Source organism: Belonocnema kinseyi, chromosome 5 (assembly GCF_010883055.1).
Source record: "Belonocnema kinseyi isolate 2016_QV_RU_SX_M_011 chromosome 5, B_treatae_v1, whole genome shotgun sequence".
Taxonomy (NCBI): domain Eukaryota; kingdom Metazoa; phylum Arthropoda; class Insecta; order Hymenoptera; family Cynipidae; genus Belonocnema; species Belonocnema kinseyi.
This window is the reverse complement of record NC_046661.1, coordinates 8,417,022-8,438,337: the sequence shown is the minus strand read 5'-3', so window position 1 is coordinate 8,438,337 and position 21,316 is coordinate 8,417,022. Positions and strand designations below refer to the sequence as shown.

The 21,316-nt window shown below is 35.8% G+C and overlaps 1 protein-coding gene across 8 annotated transcripts in view; it reads right to left on the bottom strand.

Moving 5' to 3' along the window:
• LOC117172747 (zinc transporter 1) overlaps positions 1–21,316 on the bottom strand; it is a 491,563-nt gene that overhangs the window by 179,383 nt on the left and 290,864 nt on the right. Inside the window, exon 1 of one of the 8 annotated variants that reach the window (XM_033360940.1) lies at positions 16,840–17,237. The exons of the other annotated variants lie outside the window; for them this stretch is intronic. Within the exon in view, the coding sequence (XP_033216831.1) occupies positions 16,840–16,881 (42 nt within the window). The 5' untranslated portion in view covers positions 16,882–17,237. Of the gene's footprint in view, positions 1–16,839; positions 17,238–21,316 lie in introns of those variants that run through there. 8 annotated transcript variants of the gene reach the window in all.

The following is a 21,316-nucleotide window of genomic DNA, read 5'->3' as shown; positions in this document are numbered from 1 at the left end:
CCCCCCCCCACTCCCTACGGTTTACGTATGTATTTCGACAGATCACACTTGAGGTACATTTACAATTTTTTCTACCAGCGCGAGTAAGGTGAATGCACTTATCACTCCTTATAAATCAAAGTATAAAAATTCATTATTTATCACATTTCAATAAGGTTAGAACGATAATAGGAACACGAACGGTAACAGGTGCATTTACCTTACTATTTCACTTTATATTATTTGAATAAGAAAAATCATGATCCTGTTTGTAAATATTTAGATAAAAACCAATTTTTTACTCAATAAATCTCTATGATCTAAACCAACGAAGCAGTCATTTCAAAGGAAATTGACTCCATAGCTTTAGTTGTTAACGAGTAACTCAAAACCAAACCAAATAGTTTTCGTGCAAATATCTTATCTTAATCTTAAGGTTATTATCTTTATAAATCTAGGGTTACCTTGTTGTGATTAAAACCACTAAATCATTCGAGCAGTCCTTTCAAAGGAAACCGGCTTCAATATCACTACGTTAATTGTTGTTCATTGTTGATGTTGTCTATCGTTCTATATCGATCTTAATGTAAGGCTGAAATGCATTCATCTTCACTCGTAGTTAATCATCATTGTATTTTCCTCTGCTTCGTTCGCTGAATGTAATTCATCTCATTTCGCAGCTGCGGCCAGGAGCATGTTGCATCGCGACACAGTTTAGAATTTAAGTTTTCATGCAATAATCATAATCATCATAGAAGAGTGGGAGCGAGCATGCGCAGGCGTTGGCCGCCGCACCGAACCGTTGTTTGCAGTCTTTTCAGTACTCGTTGAGTAGTCGTACAGTACACCGGTACTCGTTCGTTCATCATCTCTATCGTATCGAAATCAAACACTCGGTCCGAAAGGAGCTCCGTCGCGACCGATCGTCTACTCGGCATGACTAGAGTACACCCACACCGATTCCTGCCTAAGGAATCAGAATAAAATCACGGTCGCGATCTAGCTAAGAATATAAATTACTCGAACTTGGCCGCGTGCGGTTGCGACGCTATCGCCGGTTCGCCGCGACCGTCGTCAATCGCAAACATTAACCATTGATTCTTTATTGTAACCGGATGCAGAACGGGTATCGCCCGTCGCTAACTACCATGCACCGTGCTATATCAGACAGTTTAGGAGATTCTTAGGTATTGCCAGCTGATATAGGCGCTTTATAAAAGATTTTGCTTCACATTCGAAGTCCCTTACTCGTTTATAAAAAAAAACCGTTGGAATTGGTCGGAGAAATAGAAGATGGCATTTGAGGCAATTAAAAAGGCATTTTCGTCGGCCCCAATCTTAGTTCCAATTAAGTCGTACGTTATTGGATGCCGAACGCACCGGTTTTAAATAGTCCATCGTAAAGGTGCTTTGCACCATGTACCTGACACTCTTTCACGGATATATGAGAATGAGGAAGTCGCCGAGGTGTGTAGAGCGGAAGTAATTGTCGAACCGTGGTATTCCCGTCAAGTTAGGAATGCACAAAATTTCCCTAGAAGCTATCATGGTTGAAAGGATCTAGAGGGAAAACTATATTCATTTAGACCAAACATAGACCAATCATAGAAGATACAGAAGCATGGAAATTAGTGGTTCCGGTCGATAAACGGCAGCAGGTACAAGATGAACAACGGCAGGTCATTTAAGGGTAAAACAGTACTCCGCTAGGGCTGTCCTCAATTATTATTAGCTTGGAATTTTCAGGGGCGTTTTAAACAACGTGAAAGGGTGCGACAGTTGTCAACGCACAAAGGTTTCACAACATGCTCGTCCTGGATAAATGGGCAAAAGGGTAGTAGACCAACTCTGGGTATTGGTCCTAATGGGCGTCATGAATCCTTACACTCGCTGTAAAGCAGGTAACTATTATGTTCAAGAGTGACTAAGTTTACTACAAGTCTTAAATCTATTTGACGTCAAGGTCTTTGCGCCTTTAATCGCAGAAAGCATGCAGTGCAAGCAGTAAACTTTATCCTCAGATACTAAATAAGACAACCAATAATTAAAGACAACCTTTATTTTTAGGAAATTCTTTGCCAGAAAGATCTTTTGCATCAGGTTCACGTGATCCTAATTTAGATGCATAGTTAATAACGTCGCGGGAATAGTACTTTAATTTTTTGAAGCTTGCAGGATAATTTGGCGTTTTACTCCACGGATGGGTCGTGAGATATAGTTCTTTACCATTTTACTTGTCAAGATTCAATGCTGAAAAAAAGAAAACACCAAAATCATTAATTAAGAAATAAGTTTAAGTTTTTTAGATGAAAATATGATTGAAAAATAATTACTGAACTGTATCTACATCAAAAAAATGCGACTATCTTAGTTTAATAATACCTTGGTCAAATACGCTTCGCATAAATAGGAACTCTCTAGGTAAAAAAGTGGAACTGGATCTCTTCATTAATTTTTTTATTTTATCGTTCTGAGTATAGAGCATAAAATTGTTTAAACTATTAACTATAATTAATATTTGGTGCTTGTTTGCAATTAAAAATTGATTCTTCATATTTTTATAACAAAATTTATGTAAGTCATACATTCGAAATCCGAAAATGCAGCAGTTAACAGTTATATCCATTAATTTGTTTATAATAATTAACAAAATACAGGATATTTATCTAAAAGTTACATTTTTATTAAAAAAAGTGCGATTCTTCATGAGTATTAAAAAAAATCTCTGATCCGTTGAAAATTGAGGAGTCGGCTGATTTTTGTCCCAAAAAAGTGCTTTTTTCCCACTGTGCGGTGCTTCAACTCAGCACACTGCTCACGCAAAGTTCCTACGTTACAGATTCGTTCGAATCTCACTGTGCGTCATCATTCAAACTAGCCAAGTCGAACGGAGCGAAGCGTAGCGAGTATATCTATATCGACGCACTTCTTTTTAGACGCCGAGCTTTCGCGTATGAAAACATTTAACGGGTCAGGAATCGCTTTGCCCCACATAGCGCTGTTTTATTCCCTGAACGTAAGAATTGTATACGTGGAGCTGCTCCGTTTTCACATTTTTAGAATAGCAGCTGCGCGTCTAGTATTTTGAATCGTGAAATTCCTATCTTACCGACGGGCTGTGATTCAGATTTCGTTACGTACCCGATAAAAAAGGGGAACAGTATACGTCTCGATGCTTTAGAACAAATGATATTCAACTTATGAATGTTGCGATTTCTACATAAAGAACTGCTCTCTGCCAATACTTACTTAGTCGATGTAGTTCGGTATTGCTACAAGGTTGATTCTATACTCAAACGGATAAAATTAAATATTAAATGAAGAGATCCAGTTACACTTTTTTAACTACAGAGTTCTTATTTATGCGAAGCGTATGAATCCAAGGTATTATTGAACTAAGATATTCTTAAATTTTTCTCGGTGTATACTCACCAGGTTTGTGAACTCTGTAGCCGCTTGAGAACTCGGCGCTTACGTCATGATTATGTCCAGCAGAATTCGCGTCTTCTATTTTTCCACAGCCTTTAATAACTGAATAAGAGTATAGAATATGAAATGATCATTTTAAAAGTCAACATGATAAAGAGAATATATATTATAGATACAAATAATCAAGTAACTGCACATACATTCTTCATTTATTTTGTGTCTTTTTGCAGATAATACATTAAAAAAGCGATTTTAATCTATGGGAACCTTCTTTCCCATTTTTGGATTAATTTCGCATGATTAAAAATGTTTTCCATGTTATATCGGATACCACAAGTCTTCAAAGTTTTACTGTAAGCACATTAATCCATTTCAGACTTTTATTTGGTAAAAATTGCACTCGTCATTTAAAAATAAGACTATTCTGATACTTACCACAGAAACGAAATTAAAATTTGAATCGAGCTCTTCTGACAGAATGCAATGGTTACGGCAATCTATTATATTTTCTGTAGCAGTAATCGGGTTGACAAGGCAAAGGAACTTCCGCGGACTCCACGAGAGACACGGGAGTAGAAAGCATTATACTGCGCAGCACGAAACTTGACTCACTTGGCAAGAGAAATAGGCTTCTGAAACTTTTCGCAGCAGGGATCGGTAGGTTCACTTCATGTTTAGTTTCCGGGGATACCATGAGGACGCGCTGGTGCGGGAGTTTGGTGACCCCTCTAAAGTATATTAATCGGTTTTACACCGACGAGCGGAAGATTAGCTGCACGCGCGTAGAACTGTTGGGGGAGGGAAACTTTCGACTTGCAAGGAGAGTGAAAGAAGTGTTGCTAACTTACAGAATTCAAATACGCCAGCTGATCGAAACTGTCGGAACAAGCGTGGCATACTGTTCGCAACTTGTTAACCGATCGTTGATAAAATCTTTTTATCGACTAGTTTGACATTCACATACTTTAGATCATCAAATTGACTTTCCTAACGCCAAAATTTTATGCACCGAAAATAATTACAAAAAACACACTTTTAAAGAAATTTTCCAAATTGTAAACCATCAAAACTCTGTTAAAAACGTTCTGAAACCGATTTTCTCAGCGATATAGATGGCAGCTTGATTCTTTATACTAACAACGTCTAAATTTCCATATTATGTAAGTTTTTAAAACAAATTTCCCGCTATATCTTCAATTTTTGCAATTGCGATATAGGTGGTTCTGCCGGACATAGAATATTCCATCTCTACATGCAACAACGAATATAACTTCACTCCTGGACATGCAGTCATCGCGATGAGAAGTGCTGCCATTATTTTATTTACTTTGACACTGAAATGTATTGCATGTTCAGGAGGAAGTATCATACTAATTTTATTTTATTGATCACCAAACAATAATATTTCTCTTGAAAAATATCGATTAACCTCACTTTTATAATAAAAACGAATGAACAAACTTGCAACTAAACTCCAATAAAGCTTATCTTAACGTAATAATTTAACGACACATGCGAGTAGAATAACCCATCATCTCATAGAACAACTTTTCCTACAATTTTAACAAACAAATTTTATCTTTAAAATTTCTGTTTCTCTCGGTAACTAGTTTACTTCCATACATATTCCCGATGAGGCTTGGTGTCACCAAGAGAAATCTCGTTCTTTATTAAAACAACTAAGTACCATATCACGACTAGTAGATCAACACTGCCATTCCATCGAACCAGTACTGAATTTTATTATTGTTTTGTAAAAATTTTTCACGGATTTCGAGCTTCTCAAAGAACATGATGAGAATTAGTTGAGTGATGCCCACGCAAGTACATGAAATACTTCCCTCAAGGAAAATCACGTGAGATTAAAAACAAATGGTGATCTGAGAAACGATTACGATAAATGTCGAATCACAGGTATCTGGAGGGGTTTAATCTCTCCTTTAGGTCAATATAAGTCTTTGTTGTGGCCGGAGAAATTGAAACTCGTTAAAAAAAAGTAAAAAACTACCATAGATATTTAGTTTCAGGAAATACATTTGTTGCTGAAAGAAGTAGATGAGCTTAAAGATCTACAAATTTACAAAGATGTAGGATTCTTCAAGGCTGTACCCTACTTGGCTGCTTTTAAAGCAATGAATAAGGTAGTGAATTGTTATTTTACTTTTGATAGATATGTTCCTTCATTGCATTAGATACTTACATACATAAATTTTATAATTGTACAAATGATGAATTTTATTAATTAAGACTACTCGAAGCAGTGATTGAATTATCATCACTGAATATCTAAGAAAAATATCTAAAGACAAAAACAACAAAATTTTCACTTAAAAAAAAAAAGATTAAGTGAGGCCATATAATCACTATGTCTGCGTTTTTGGTCATGGGTTAAGCTGAAAGTTGTTTTTATTCAACATTTTCTATCGTTTGAACACCTATAATTTTGTCACTAAGAGTAATATCATTTTTCTTTTGTTTAAAGTGACAAAATGTTAATATCATTGTAGATAGAACACATACTATCTGGGTGTTGCACCCTGTCGTGTGGGAACGACGTATCTCTACAGGCACAATGTTACGGTGTTAGTTGCGAACATGCCCTGCTGCACGCTTCGAGGTATATAGAATCAATTGTCCAAAACTAGAAGTGCGAAATTTTCTAGAATTATGATTTTCGGACAGCAGTCCCCGTTGCACACTGGAGGTCTGACATCGTTCTCCATAGCTTCGAGAAACGAGCTATATTCGTGTTCAAATTCTCGGCTATGACCGACTACAATAGCACTGTCAAGGAAAAGGAGGAGAGGTATCAAAACCTTAGAATGAAGCTGCAGCGAATGTACCCGCATTATTAGGTTAAAATAATTGTCCATGTGATCGGTGCTCTCGGCCAAGGAACTTGCGTGATTGATGCAGAAAGCTGTCATCCTTGGGTCGCTTCATGTCCTTAAGTCACACGATCGTTTTACCGGCCTGTCGTTGTGATTTCATCTATTCTGTGACTACCCATCTTTCTTCGTGAAACGTCACCATGGGCGAAATTTAACACGGTTATACTGGGAGTCGGCGGAATTTTTAGATCGACAAAATTTTCATTACAAAGCAAATTAAATTGAGTAATTTTGATGACTTTTCTACCAAGTTTTTTTTAATTATTTACTCTTTAGATTAGTACCTACATTCCGTACGAATGAATTTATTTGTCGTGCTTCAAATTTGGTCATAGAACCGCCTTTTAGCTATATTATACTCCACGCCGGGTATCTTTGTAGGTCTGCCACATTGGGCGGACCTCATTAACATAACAGATTTGGAATTGAACTTGTGATTTTGTGATTTTGACTGAGGCTATCAGAAAAATGAAAGTTTGAGAGAAAAGGAGATTCTCACTATTGATCTTGACGTTCAATGTGTTTATTACACAATAAGTTATATGTACCCATGATTGCATACCTACATGCGAAATAATGTCTTTAAATGTGATCTTATATTAAATATTACTTGAATTGAAAATTCTGCCATGTATTTAGGGATATTTCAATCTGTACTCGAGTAGCGTAATTTCAGGGTTAAATGAATTACGTTGATAAAAGAAACTGTAGGGGGGGGGGTGTCACAGAGATGTTGGGGGGGGGGTACTGATGTTGTAGTCCGCAGGAGGGAGCCAGTCAAACTCAGAAGTGAGCGGCGGGAGACTTGCAGCGAGCCTGTACCCTACATGAAGAATCTTGAACGCCCTACTGAGAAAGTAGCACTGATGTGGATCCCACGACAGTAGTGTTATTTGTTGGCACTGTTGGAACTGTTGCCAGACTAGAAAATTTAAATTAGACAAAAATTCGAGTGAGAAGTCACATAGACGATTATCGATTTCCTGGGGGTGAAGGAAGCCATGAGCGAAAATAAAAATAGCATGTTGTTTTTTGGAAAATATATGACAAATTGATTCAGGCTAAAAGGGAATAAGACTAGATTGGATTAAACGATAGAATGAAAAGTGTAAAAAAAATTATTTTTGTTTTAAGGGAAAGCAGAAGCTTCGCTTTTAAAAAATAAAAGCAAAATCATTGGAATTATTAAAAGAGTAAGGAAACTTGAAAATGGAAATGGCATAGCAGGGAAATTCATATCTAAAATCAATTTAAAACTAACTTATTTTAAAACACCGTTTGACGAATGTTTGAAAGCTATTAAAGGATTTAAAATCCCCATTTTTTGTTATTCATTTAAGATTACATGTTAAATGTACTATATGAATTCTTAGTTTATTGTTAATAATTTTTCAAATACTTCTAATAGATATACTTATATTCTATAATAATTTTATAAATAATTTTGATAATATATGATTACTTTCTGAGACAAATTTTCCAGACAATTTAAGAATGGTTATTTAACAAGATAGCACAATTCATATAGATCATGCGTGTAACAAACATAAAGTACAAATGATACACGTGTGTGACGTAACGGACATGTCACATTGTTGCATAGCTGTTAATAAATTGTTATAGTACATGGATGTAACTAAATAAATTCAATATAATTTACCTGAAAACTATAATAAGTAGGAAAAATGACTAAAAGATGATGCAGCTACGGAGGTTCGATGTCAAAATTAGATGTCGTCATAGTTTTATTAAAAAAAAAAAAACGAAAAGAAACATAACGAATGTTTCGTTACCTTAATTTCATGTTCTTTTCTATATAAGATATGATGACCGCATAATTTTGACATTATTCCTTCGTAACATCATTATGTTTTGATACTTTTTATACTGATCTTAGTATTTAGCCAAATTATTTTTAAGTTATCAAAATAAGTATTAAATATCCAAAGATATTTACTAGATAGATGGGAAATTATTGAGAAATCAAAATATAATAAATGGTATAAGATGCTAAAAAAGGAACTCGTACCAAAGTATTTAGAAAAGGGATAGGGTAAGAGGAGATGGACCAAAATAGGGGACGATGGCTTAGGGGAACAGTTGATAAAGGGATTGGAGGGGGCTAGAGGGGCGAATGAGAAAGAATGAAAGTAGGAAAATGGCAAATCGGGAATGAGATAGAAGAGAAATTAAAGTGAAGGAAAAAGGAAGTCGCCTAGATTAGTAGTGTCAAAATTTGTAAGTAGGTGTTATTATGTATTAGTATAAGTAGATTAAAATGCGCTCGCTCTCACTCGCTCGCTCTCTCGCTTCGATCTTTCGCGCACTCTTCTGACAGTAAAATTGCGCTAGAATAAAGTAGAAGTAAGGAGATATAAAAATTTATATAAATAGTTATACATATTGTAAATATTGTAAATAGTAAGGATAATGTAACATAAAATTTGCAGGTGGTCATGTAAGGAACAAAGGTCATGTAAACCCTTAGGGGACGCATTATGAATACAGAAGAAAAAGAAGCAGCAGAGTAGGGGGTGAGTTTGAGCGGGATGTCCGCACGATCCTTCTCTTACACCTATCTCGAAATGGTGTAGTTTTACGGATATAATGCTAAGCACTAAAATCACACTTCAATTTGCAAGATAAATGAATTTTATTGGGTTCAAAATTGTCGTTCAAGCTCCTACTTTTTCATGCCGTATAGCCTTTTGGATTGTTTCAAAATGGCGGACCTGTCATGGTTGCCACAATGTCATGGCTGCCATATTAGATCCGCCATCTTGAAATTTCGTGAAACTAATAATAAATTCGTAATCAACGCCCCCAAAAACCCGTATATTCATTCCAAACTCGTGCTGCTGACGTAAAATAATTTTTTCACTTTTCAGCCGTCATATTGAATCCGCCATCTTGGAATTTCGATAAATAATTTTAGATTCTTAATCAGCGATCTCAAATAGATAAATAAAGTGGAATGTAAAAATCAATCTTATGTTCTTACTAGAATCATAGTACAAATAAAAGATGATGTGGCTTCCTTTTCCGGTACCGATCGTGAAAGAACTCTTTGGTGTCAAGAAGTATTGTTTGGCTTTGGTGAAAGGAATAAGGGTGAGTGGATGCAGAAAGTGCAAAAAGTGCTGAGGTCGACTGTAAAGAAATAAGGGTGAGTGAATGCAAAGGTGTAAAGGCAGAAAGTGAGTGATTCGAAGTAAAAGTTGCAGCGTGCAAAGTTTTTGAGGTTAGGGATACAAAAAATAGTTGCTCGGTCAGGGGGGTAAGAGGTAGGTAAATAAGGCGGGAAACGTCATGAAGCTTTGGTTAAGGTAAGATGCGGACGACGCTAAGTCTACAAACTGGCGCCAGAGGGCAACAGTTACTGGACGATCGCACAGATCAGCAAGCCATAGTGGCAAGCCACGTGAAAGACCGTCAAATTTACAGCGCCTAAACAAGCTAGGAAATGCGGTTTCAAACAGGAGTCTGGACGAATGGCAAAAAAAAAAGGTTAGCGCAACTAGCCGTAAAGGGGAGGATAAAAGGAAAAGAGAGACAGGGGACGATTATGTTGAAAGGGGCAAAGATAATAAGAAGGTTAGAAATGAACGGAAAACACCAGAAAGTAAAAGGGAATATAGGGGGATGTTTGAAAAATTGGAAGCTCTCATAAAAGGGTTAAGAGAGGAAACAAGAGAGAGACTGGATGATATGAATAGGGACATTAATAGGCAGGAAAACGACATAAGGGGGGAAGTAAAAAATGTAAGAGAAAAATGGGAAGAATGGGATAAACGCTGAAAGAAGGAGAAAGACAAGGTTTGGGATAAGCTAGAGAGAATTTAAAATAGACAGAGAGAGGTTGTCAAACAGTGAATTAGAGAGATGAATTAGTTGGAAGAACGGGAAGATTACAGGTAAGGGTAGAAGGTGTCAAGCGAATACGAGGGATGAAGAAAGGAAAAGAAGGAATGTTTTTAGTAAAAGTGGGAAGTGAGGAGGAGAACAAGAAAATTATGGAGGGAAAAAAATTATTGAGAGGAAGAAGGGAAAGAATTGAAGAAGATCTAACATGGAGGAAGAGGAAAAGGAGATGGCAAATAGAGCAGAGGGTTTGGGTAGAGAGGAAAAAGAGCCATATGGTGTGGACAAGGAGAAACAGGTTGTGGATAAATGAGGAGAAATGATGCTGGGATAAAGGATTAGAAGAACTAAGGAAAACAGGAAAAAAATCTGAGAAAGATAGGGGGGGAAAACGAAAAAGAGTCTAAAAGAGTTAGGTCTGAAGAACAAGAATGAAGGATTTTGGGGGGAGATAGAAAGTGGGACGTGATTATGATGAGTGAAACTTAGGCAGATGAGAAGGACTGCAAGGGGATACAAAAATATTAGGTTTATAGAAGAGGAGGGAGTAGACTAGTTAATAAAACGATAGAAAGGGTCGATTGAAAAGGTAAGCGGTGAGATAGGTACAAAAAAAAAGAGAAGGGAAAAGAGAGCCTGTTGGGACGAAGAATGTGAGGAGAGTAAAGAGAGAATGAAAGAGTGTGTAAGAAAATGGAGAACAGGGGAAATGGAGAAGTGGGAGTACAATGGGACAAAACGTGAACATGAGAGGATTCTCGAAAGGAAAAAGCAAAGGGGAAAGGAAAATTACAAGAAAGAAGTAGAAAAAGCGATCAAAGAAGGTAGGGTTTGGGATGTGTTAAATAAGGAAATAAGAGGATAGAAGGGCGTAAATAAAGAAATAGAATTGGGTGAGTGTACAGACTATTTCAAGAGTCTGTTAGGGGAAGGGCAAAATAGGATAATAGGGGAAAATCGAAAGTAAGCACAAGTGGAAATGGAGGTAGGGAATAGAATAACACGAGAAGAAGTAAATGAGGCAATAAATAGATTAAAACGGAACAAGGCTACCGAGGAAGATGGAATAATGAACGAACCATTGAAGCATGGAGGAGACGGGGTCAGAGAAGGCTTGTGGGAGATCTTCAGCAAGGTATAGAATAGAGAAGGGTGAACATAAGAGTGGCTGACAGGGCTAGTGGTACCACTTATCAAGAAAGGAGAGAAACAGAAGGTATAGGAGCACATACAGAGGGATCCCTCCCATGCCAGTTGGCTACAAAATATGTGCACAAATTTTAAGAAACAGGTTAGAGTCAGATAGAGAAAAGAGAAAGTATTTCACACAATCAGACAGGTTTTAAAAAAGAGATCAGAACCATAGGCAACATTTATGTACTGAACTACTTGGTTAACAGAAATCTAGGGATAAAGACAGCTGTTTAAAGTTCTAGAGTTTCGTGTGTATGAGATTTTCTGCGATTGAAAATTATTCGATTTATCGACATCGCTTATTTCAAAGCTATTTTCGATTTCCTTATTATTTAAATGAACGTTTGAAGTCACGTGATTTCTTAGTTTGAGTGTGTGACGATAGCCTTGTCGCTCGAGAAAACCAGTGTGCGAGCAGCAGTGAATTACGACAGATCGTTGTCTGATCTTTGCGGATCATTAAAGTGATTAACTCAATTAAGACATTAAATATTACACCTTACAAAAATGTCTATATATATATATATCGAGTGAGTAATACGTGTGGTTCTAAAAAATGGTCCTAATCTGCCAAGTATTCTATACTTTAAATAAAACTTGAACTAATAGGTAATTATTTCTAACGGTTCTTCTCTGCCTATTCCTGATCTGGCAAAATTAATATTTATAAATATAAACATTAAACAACAGCGAAATTAATTGCGTTCTTCATGCACTTTAAAGCAGCTTTCGATTCAGTAAGCAGAAAAGTGTTATGGCAGGCAATAGAAGAGAGGGGAATAGAAAGAAGGCTGGTGGAGACGACAACACCCCCCCCCCACACACACACATATATATATATATAATTAAAAATTTGCCATAAGGACAACCGCAGGATTTCGCCGAGAGCAGGTGCTAATCTGAAAAATTGCTCCAGTTCCCAGCGAAATCACGATAAAATTTCAGCCACAACCACGTTTCACGACCCTGAGATAGGTGGTTCAAGTCTGTAACGGAATTCGTTAAAGACGCTTCTCGAAGTCAAGAAGAACCATGTCAGGCCTCGAGTGAGCAACAGAAACAATTGCCGAAAATATAAAGTTCCAGTATATGCGGCACTTCCCATTCTCGACAATTGACTCGATTTCTCTAGGAGCATTTAGAGGAGCGATATTAAGGTTAATGCCGTAAGAGTGACAGAGGTGGTAATAAAGCAAACTTAGTACCGCCTTGTGCCTTTGAATGTAGGTCGTTCCGGCGTAAGTTGGACAACTAGATAGTATGTGAGCGAAATGCTCGGGGTGTGCATGGCACGCCCTGCAGCTATCATCAGGAATGTCTTGGCTCAAAATGTGGCGAAGGTATTTTAAGGTGGAAATAACGCAACTCTATGTGCTGTACCCAGAATAATCCTGTTGTGAGGACATTCAAGACTCAATATTCCGCGACCACCTTGACGGCGTGAGATGTATAGTCACGGAACAGAAGACTTAAGATGCATGCTTTTGTGCATGTGCATAACCTTTCTTGTCCCAATATCAAGGGATCTGAGCTCGTTCTTCGTCCATGGAACTACTCCAAATGAATAGAGTACTACCGGGACAGCAATCATGTTCGTTGCAGATACTTTGTTCATGGCCGACAGTTCGGAAAACCAAATCTGCCGAATGAGATGTTTGTATCTGCTTCGGAGAGTATCCTTTATAGATGTCACATCCTGAATGCGGCTCTGTGGCACGCCCAGGTATGTATAAGTCTCTCCAGCGCAAAGGTATCGTATAGCGCTTCTGTCAACGAGTTCAGAATCTTTTGGGATGCCATTAAGTTTCCCTCGCTTCAAATAAACATTGGCGCATTGGTCTATCCATTCTTGAGGCCGAGAGAATTTTTCTTCGCTAAAAATGTAGTTTTTGAATTTTTTTGTAAACTATGAAAAATATCGCAAGAGAACACGAGGCGTTTTCATAGAATTTTTTCAGGCGTGCAAATTTTTATTCTAACATTTTTCGAATCTATCATTGTTTCCAAGAAAAAGCAGAAAATTCGATTGTAACAAAAAAGAATTCTCCTGGCTACAAAAGTTATTGAGCAAGTATAAAATTGCAAATAATGAATATCTCAGTTAGGCCGAAAGTTCTAGAGTTAAAAAAAATTCTGATTTTAAGAAAAACAATGCACAAAATTCAAATAAGCATAACTTTTTAGAAAAAATTCTGTTTGAAAATCAGAAAAATACGTATCGCCTTATTTTCTCTAAATAACAACATATTTCGCTTTCGGGAGATTCTGCGATTTCAAGTCCCTGTCTGTTTTGAAATGGATTCGGTCCGCCTAAATACTTTGTACGCTTGAAGGTGTTTTAAAAAGAAGCAGTCGTGAAGCTTTTTAACAACAATTTCGTGAATACTATAATTATTCAGATACTTACTCTTTCTCCTTCTTTCATTCGATTCATTATTATTATTACTATTCCTCACTAATGAACTTTGTACTCTAAAACTGTTAAACATTAAACAAATGCTTTGGATGAGGGGCGAGGGATGCGATAAATTGCGCTACCTTCGCGCAGTAGGGACTTGCAGCTATATTTTATAGAACTAAGGTCTATAGATCTTATATTGAAGTACTTCACAAACAGTGAATACCTCGAATCGAATTTTTATGAGATTTTTCATCATGTTTTCAAGACTTTTGCTATAATTTTAGCAGAATTGAGTTATCTGGACCTTATAATTATATGATCACAAACACTCAATACATCAAATGTGATTTCTACGAAAGTTTTCAACGTTTTTTCGTAAATTTCTCCATATATTTTATTAAAATTTTTAAATCGGAGTTCAATATAAAGTTTACAGAACTCTTATAGAGTTATTCCACATTTGTTTTACATTAAGTTCTGAATATTATACAGAATCTTTGACATTTGTTCAAGCTTCGCTGTTATCCCCGAGTATAGAAATAATTCAGGAAAGATTAATGCACTGTTTTCCGTGCAGATGAAAGAACCTTCGACGGAAAGATTATATACCCTATCGATAGAAATCTTTGAGTATTCTCCAGCGAAATAGCCTAGCCCATTCGAAACTATAAGCAGAGTCGATTTGAAACAATTTAGTCTCTGAGATAGTATGAGAGATTTGTGTCCTTTTCATGGTCCCTTTAGTGGTCCGTTTAAGAGTTGTGCGACGGTAATATAATGTTCGTTTTGTATTCGTCACATACCGGGCGGGCAGATTTATTTACAGCAGTTGGCCGCCGCTAATCCGACTCTCCCTTTTCAAATTTCTCGTCAAATTATTAACACTTTTTTTTTAATTAATGCATTTTCTGATTATACTTTTTTATAATTATAACTTATATATTAGTATACAATTTTCTAATTGGATTAGAAAATGTTGTCTTTTTTGGCGTACCTCATACTATTTACGAGAATCACCGTATTAATTCCAATTTGAAGCATTAAAAAAAAAGATATCTAAAATCATCGAAACCCATACATTCCGAATTATTATGTTTTAGGCTGATAACTTTGAAATTTAAAAAATCGACTTCTAAATTTTAATCCGAAAGCTTAACAAAGGACCCTTGAGTGTCGGCTACTCTATTGATATAGCCTCTCTGCTTGTTATTTATGATCGAACTCTTATTTCAGTTTCAGCCTCTCTGCTTGTTATTTATGATCGTGTTTCTATTTCAATTTCGGAAAGGACATTTTAAAGCCTTTAAAACATTTAAAAGAACTACCTGGACCTTTAAATATATCTACTTGAGTGCTTGCGGAAAATTTCTCTGAGCTTCTCTGACCCTAGAGAATCTTTAGAATATACTCAGAGATTTCTAACGGTAGGGGAACGTAATCTTACATCTGTTACATTATTTCACATAATGTTACATCATGTTACACATATTTTCGCGAAAAATTTCACTCATAAAATACATATAGGAACCACTTTAAATCCTGTTTACAATTTCATATAGATTACACATCTGGAGAATACATATAAAACCATATTGAAGTAGAGAATTCGAAAAATGTTAAAAGAATCCTATTTGCACATTCATATATAAATCACGTCAAATTATTTTTGCAGTACCATATAGAATACATCTTGAGAGGATCCATATAGATCCATACAGTAGAAGTAGGCAATAAGCGCACGTCAGAAAAGTCCTACTTATAAAGTCCATATAGAAATCACTTCAAATCCTGCTGCACTTTCATATAGATTAAATGTCAGAAGAATACATAAAAAACCATACAGAAGTAGGGAATTATCACGATGTTAAAAAAAATCATATTTGCAAATCCATATAGAAAGCACCTCAAATTATTTTTTTAGATCCTTATAGAATACCTCTTGAGAGGATTCAGATACGTACATATGGAAGTAGGTAATTAGTGTGTCGTCAGAAATGTCTCTCTTATAGAATCCATATAAAATTCACTTCAAATCCTATTTGTAATTTCATATAGATTACATATCAAGAGAAGACATACATCGGATGCGTATATTAAAAAGTATTACAGTATTTATTAATAATCTATGAAAAATTTACTTTAAAAAATTAATATAAGTTCTACAAAACTTGTAAAGGAAAATGTGATATGTACAGTTCACTATATTAAATTCAAGCAGGACAATAATGTCAAATATTAGAAATATTGTAATAATTTTTTCACATTTTGAAAGAGAAGATTCTGAAATTTTGCTAAAGACTATACTAAAAATTATGAGTCATTCGAAAAAAATGTGAAAGTCGAAAATACGAAAACGACAAGTTTGTAACCCGTCGTGAAACTCCGCCAACTCATACTGCACAATTATAGCAGATAAATACACACATTATCATTATCATTATTAGTACTTAAACATATAAGAATGTAAAATACACATTCGCTGATGTAACTAACTTAACCTTTACTTATATACACAGTACGCAAACATATACATATGACACACGCATTGCACCCAAATCACGCTGGGAGAAGAGGTTTAAAGATTCCTTATATACTAAGTGATGAGAATTTTTAGAATTGTGAGAAACGGCATGGTGCTTAATAACTCAACTTAGAAACATTCTAAGTTAAAAGTAAAAGCAGGAAAATATTCTGTTTTAATAAGGTCAAAACTGGTATTGAATTAAATTCAAAAATATCTATAGGTTTTTCATTTTTTTTAATTACCTCGTTCCCGCCTCACATTCGGCTTGGTAATGCAAGTAACAATGCCGGTTCAAAAATTGTAGGTGCCCCGAACTTAATAAAAAGTTTGTATAAATGAAGTGTATAATTATACAATAACAAGGTCAACCATTTTCAAAGATTAAAGAATTATAAATAAAATAATTTCTAATTTTTTCGCGAACGCAAGTCGTATTTGAAATCTTTGAAAACTTATTGAAATCTTTCAAACAAGATTTCCGTTGACTTATCAGCAACAATTCATGAATTTTAAACAAAAAGTTAATGCTCCACATAAACGGATATGCAAAAATGACTTACTACATCGGTGAAGGACCCCCTCCCCCTGCCATAAAAAATCATAGCAGAATGTCTCGAACTCCTCCACCCCTTGCGCTGTTACGTAATTTAAGTATTTTCCCTTACTGAAACTCCTCCAAACAAAGAGAAAATTTATCTGATTTCAGAGTCACTTTAAAAAATGAACAATTTTTACGAATTTCCCGAAATTTCGGAAAAATGTTAGCACTTTTTCGATAATCTATATAGTCACTTTCCATTCTGAAAGAATTTTGCAGCAATGAGCGTCGAACAATTTTGACTTAAACTATATAAATCACGGCCCAAAAGAAACATACACGTAGATGCCTGCAGACCGGCAGACACAAAATAAGCCAAACAATGCAACAATTAAATGGGAAGAGGTAACCTTGATCGACTCCGACAAGCCTGCACAAGTTAACTGCGCGTGCGCGCGAAGCAACTTATCGATGTTCGTTTTCGCACTGTATAGCTCGCTTGAATGCAAAATCAACTTTTAAATTATTAAAATTCGGAATCTGCGTTAAAATTCCCTATAGAAGATCACGGAATAATCGCAATAGTTTTTTATGCAACGGTAAAAAGTTTTAAAAAATATAAGACGTTCAACGCCTGTTGACTGCTACACTTCAAACGCATCATCTGTAAGTAGCAGTCAACAGGCGTTTTATATCTTATATATTTTTCAAACTTTTTACCGCTGCAAAAAAAGTATTGCGATTACTCCGTGAGTTTCCAACAGAAAATCTAACGTAGAATTCGAATTTCAACAGTTTAAAAGTTGATCTTGCTGTTTTTCTTCAATTTTTTCAAAGAGGAACCGAATGGGGACCCAATGGGGTCTTGACGGGTACTTTGTAGAGGCTTAATTCGGTTCCTTCGATCCGCCAGGGGGACCACTCTTGAAAATAAATTAGGTTGCAAACTACAAATTTTATGTAAGCAAAATGTAAGTGGTTATAGAGCAATTCATCCCTGAGCAAGTTTTGGTGAAAAATATTCTATTTCTGCAAAACTATTCAAAGAATAATGCAAAAGCAACAATTTTGTTTGTTAAATATTTAACCTTGTACACATTTTCAAGGTAGACTGTTCTTAAAACTGAATTATCTTTCAAGCAAAAAATTTTATATTGAAAAAATGTAAGTGGTTTTAAACCAATTCATCTATGAGCACGTTTGATGAATAGTGTACAGTTTTTGCAAAACCAATGAAAACATAATCAAATAAATAAAATAAAAATAATAAACATTGTAGTTTAAAACTACACTTTTATTTACTAAATATTAAACCTTATACACATTTTTAAGGTGGACCTCTCTTAAAAATGAAGTAAGCTGAAAAGTCCACATTTCATATGAACAAAATGTAAGTGGTTCTTGAGCAATTCATCCTTGACAGGTTTTGGACCAAATGTTCTATTTCTGCTAAACCACTCGAAGAATGATGCAAAAAAAAACAACTTTGCTTGTTAAATATGGAACCTTATATATTTTTTCAAGTTAGATCTCTCTTAAAAATGAATTAAGTTTAAAACTACAGATTATATATGAACGAAATATAAGTGGTTCTTGACCAATTCTTCCATGGGCAGGTTTTGGTAAATAATGTTCAATTTCTTTTTAACAACTCAAAGGATAATGTACAAACAAAACTTTGTTTATTAAATATTCAAGCGTATACACATTTTCAAGAAGGGCATTATTTAAAAGTTCATTATCATGAAAAATGGCCATTTTATATAAACCAACTATAATTGGTTTTCTACCAATTCATCCATCAGCAGGTATAGTTGAAAAATGTTCAATTCCTGCAAAACTACGCAAAGAATAGTTTAAAACCTACAGTTTAGTTTTCTAGCTATTAAACCTTATACATATTTTCAAGGTCAAGCTTTCTTGAAAATGAAATAGTTTGAAAACTACACATTTTACATACATAAACAAAATATAAGTGGTTTACGATAAAATCATCCATGGGCAGGTTTTGGTGTAAATGTTATAATTTCTTCAAACTATTTTAAGAATATTTAAAAAACGACAGCTTTTTTGTTATATATTTAATCTTATACACATCTTTAAGGTGAACCTCTCTTAAAAACGAATTAAGTTGCAAAATACACATTTAATATAAACAAAATGTAATTGATTTTTGATCAATTCAATCACGAGCAAGTTTCGGTAAAAAATCTCTAACTTCTGCAAAAATATTCAAAGAATAGTTCAAAAGCTACACTTTTGTTTGATAAATACCTTATACACATTTTCAAGGTGAACAGCTCAGAGAAATTAATTAGGTTGAAAACTACAAATATTGTATGAACAAAATATGAGTGATCTATCACTAATTCATCCATGAGCATGTGTTAGAGAAAAATGTTTAATTTCTGAAAAAGTTCTCAAAAAATAGTTCAAAAACTACACTTTTGTTTATTACATATTAAACCTTATGCACATTTCCAAGGGTAACCTCACTAACAAATGAATTAAGTTAAAAACTACACATTTTATGTGAACGAAATATAAGTGGTCCTTGACCAATTCTTCCATGGGTGAAAATATGCTATTTCTGCTAAATTTTTTTTCTGCCCCGGTGTATTAGGGTGCTTTAGGCAAATGAACAGTGCGTTCGTAAGGAAGAGGGGGGGGGGGGGGGGGGGGGGGGGGGGGGGGGGGGGGGGGGGGATGAATAAACAATGCAAGGCAAGTGTAGCGTGTGTACGACGAAGTATCGGGAAGGTAAAGATACGTATACACGTGGAGCAAGTGCGAGCAAGAAGGAAGGAAGGATAGCTGAGTGGGACATATGCACAGAGGAACGCAAGCGCAGGACGGGCCCTGTTCAGTTCTACCGTGCAGGACATTGGGTGGCCTGGGTTTGCGAGCGGTCGGCGGGCCAGGCATCTAACTGCCTCATAACCTGAGGGATGTTCCATTGGCTCGTGGGTGGGCATGCTCCGGGATCTCCTTCAGGTCTATGGTCTCCAAATGTCTACCTTCCAGGGCTCGTTTGAGGGAGTGAAATAGAAAAAAGTCTGGCGGTGTCACGTCGAGGCTGTATGAGGGCGGGGGTCATTGTCAAATTGATCTGATTCAGGTAGTCTCTGACGAGGAAGGCGGTGTCACTAGGCGCGTTATCGCGGTGAAGCCTTTAGATGCGTTTGATGGCGCTCCTGACACATGCGACCCTCTTATTTAATGTTTTGAGGATTTCAACGTAAAAACCAGCATTTCTAGTTGTTTCAGACAGTACGAATCTGTGATAAACAATATCCTAGATGTCAAAAAGACAAGGAGCATTGCTTTTGGGTGCTCATTCTAGGGTTTGCGGTGATCTTTTCCCGGCCATCCTTAGAGGATTTGTGCCAACTAAAAACTTGTGATTATAAGAGGCAATCATCTCTTTAGGCCTGCTGAATCATTAAGTAAGCCTCTGAAACCGATTTGCTAAGTTTTACTCCAAATTTAATTGCATAGCGCTGCTCCAGAGAACATTCCATCGCGCGCTGGAACACAAGGCCAAGCGTAAGTACACGGTAACGCTTTCCTTTCGGCTCGAAAGCTCGAAGTAGGGATGCTCGATCTCGATTCAATTCTGCTGAGATCGATACAAAGGGTCCGATTAATCGATCTTTTGAATCAATTCTTTATCTTCGATCTTTTGACTGAATCGATCCTTCATACTAAGAATCGACGCTTCGATTCTTTGAAATTTCTTTGCTGTGTAATATCTATTTTGGCTGCGCTCGCATGACATCTCTACGAATCTTCGCTGATCGTAATAGAAACATTAGAAACTCCACCGAGATACATCGGACATGTTTCCCGCGCATTACCAAGAGACCTTCCTATGGCAACAGAAAGCGGCGGTGCAACGCGGAAAACGGAAAACACTAGACGATTCGACCAATTATATTTACCTAGTAATTCATAGAAGCTCTCTCATTGGCTGAAATGTCTAGTATTTTTCAAGTTCCTCATTACGTTGCCCTTTTCTGTAATCATGGTTAACGCCTAAAGTTTAACCAAATATTGTTTAATTAGAGAAAAGTTGAATTTTCACGCTGAAATTTGGAATTTTTCGAGCAACATAGGGAAGTGTTACATATATTGAAAACATCAGGTATGTACAGAATTATGTTTCACTTAAAGAAATATTAAGTTTTTTTTTACTTTTTTGGTTATGGACTTGTTTTACTCCAAAATTATATTAAATATCTTATGAACTTTCACTTTCATTATTCATTACCTCTCATAGCATTTTTTATATTGCCTGTTATTGGTAGAAGTAAAACTAGAGGTGTTGGAGTGTGTCGGACGAGTGAGAAAGTTCTGTAAAAAGTAGGTATATTATTCAATCACTGTACTAATTTCAGGAATGTTGAACATAACCTTACATCACCTAATCTACAACTTTTTTGAAAAAAGACTGTATGTTTGTATAAATTTTATAGAAAGATAAAAATATATTTTATTGT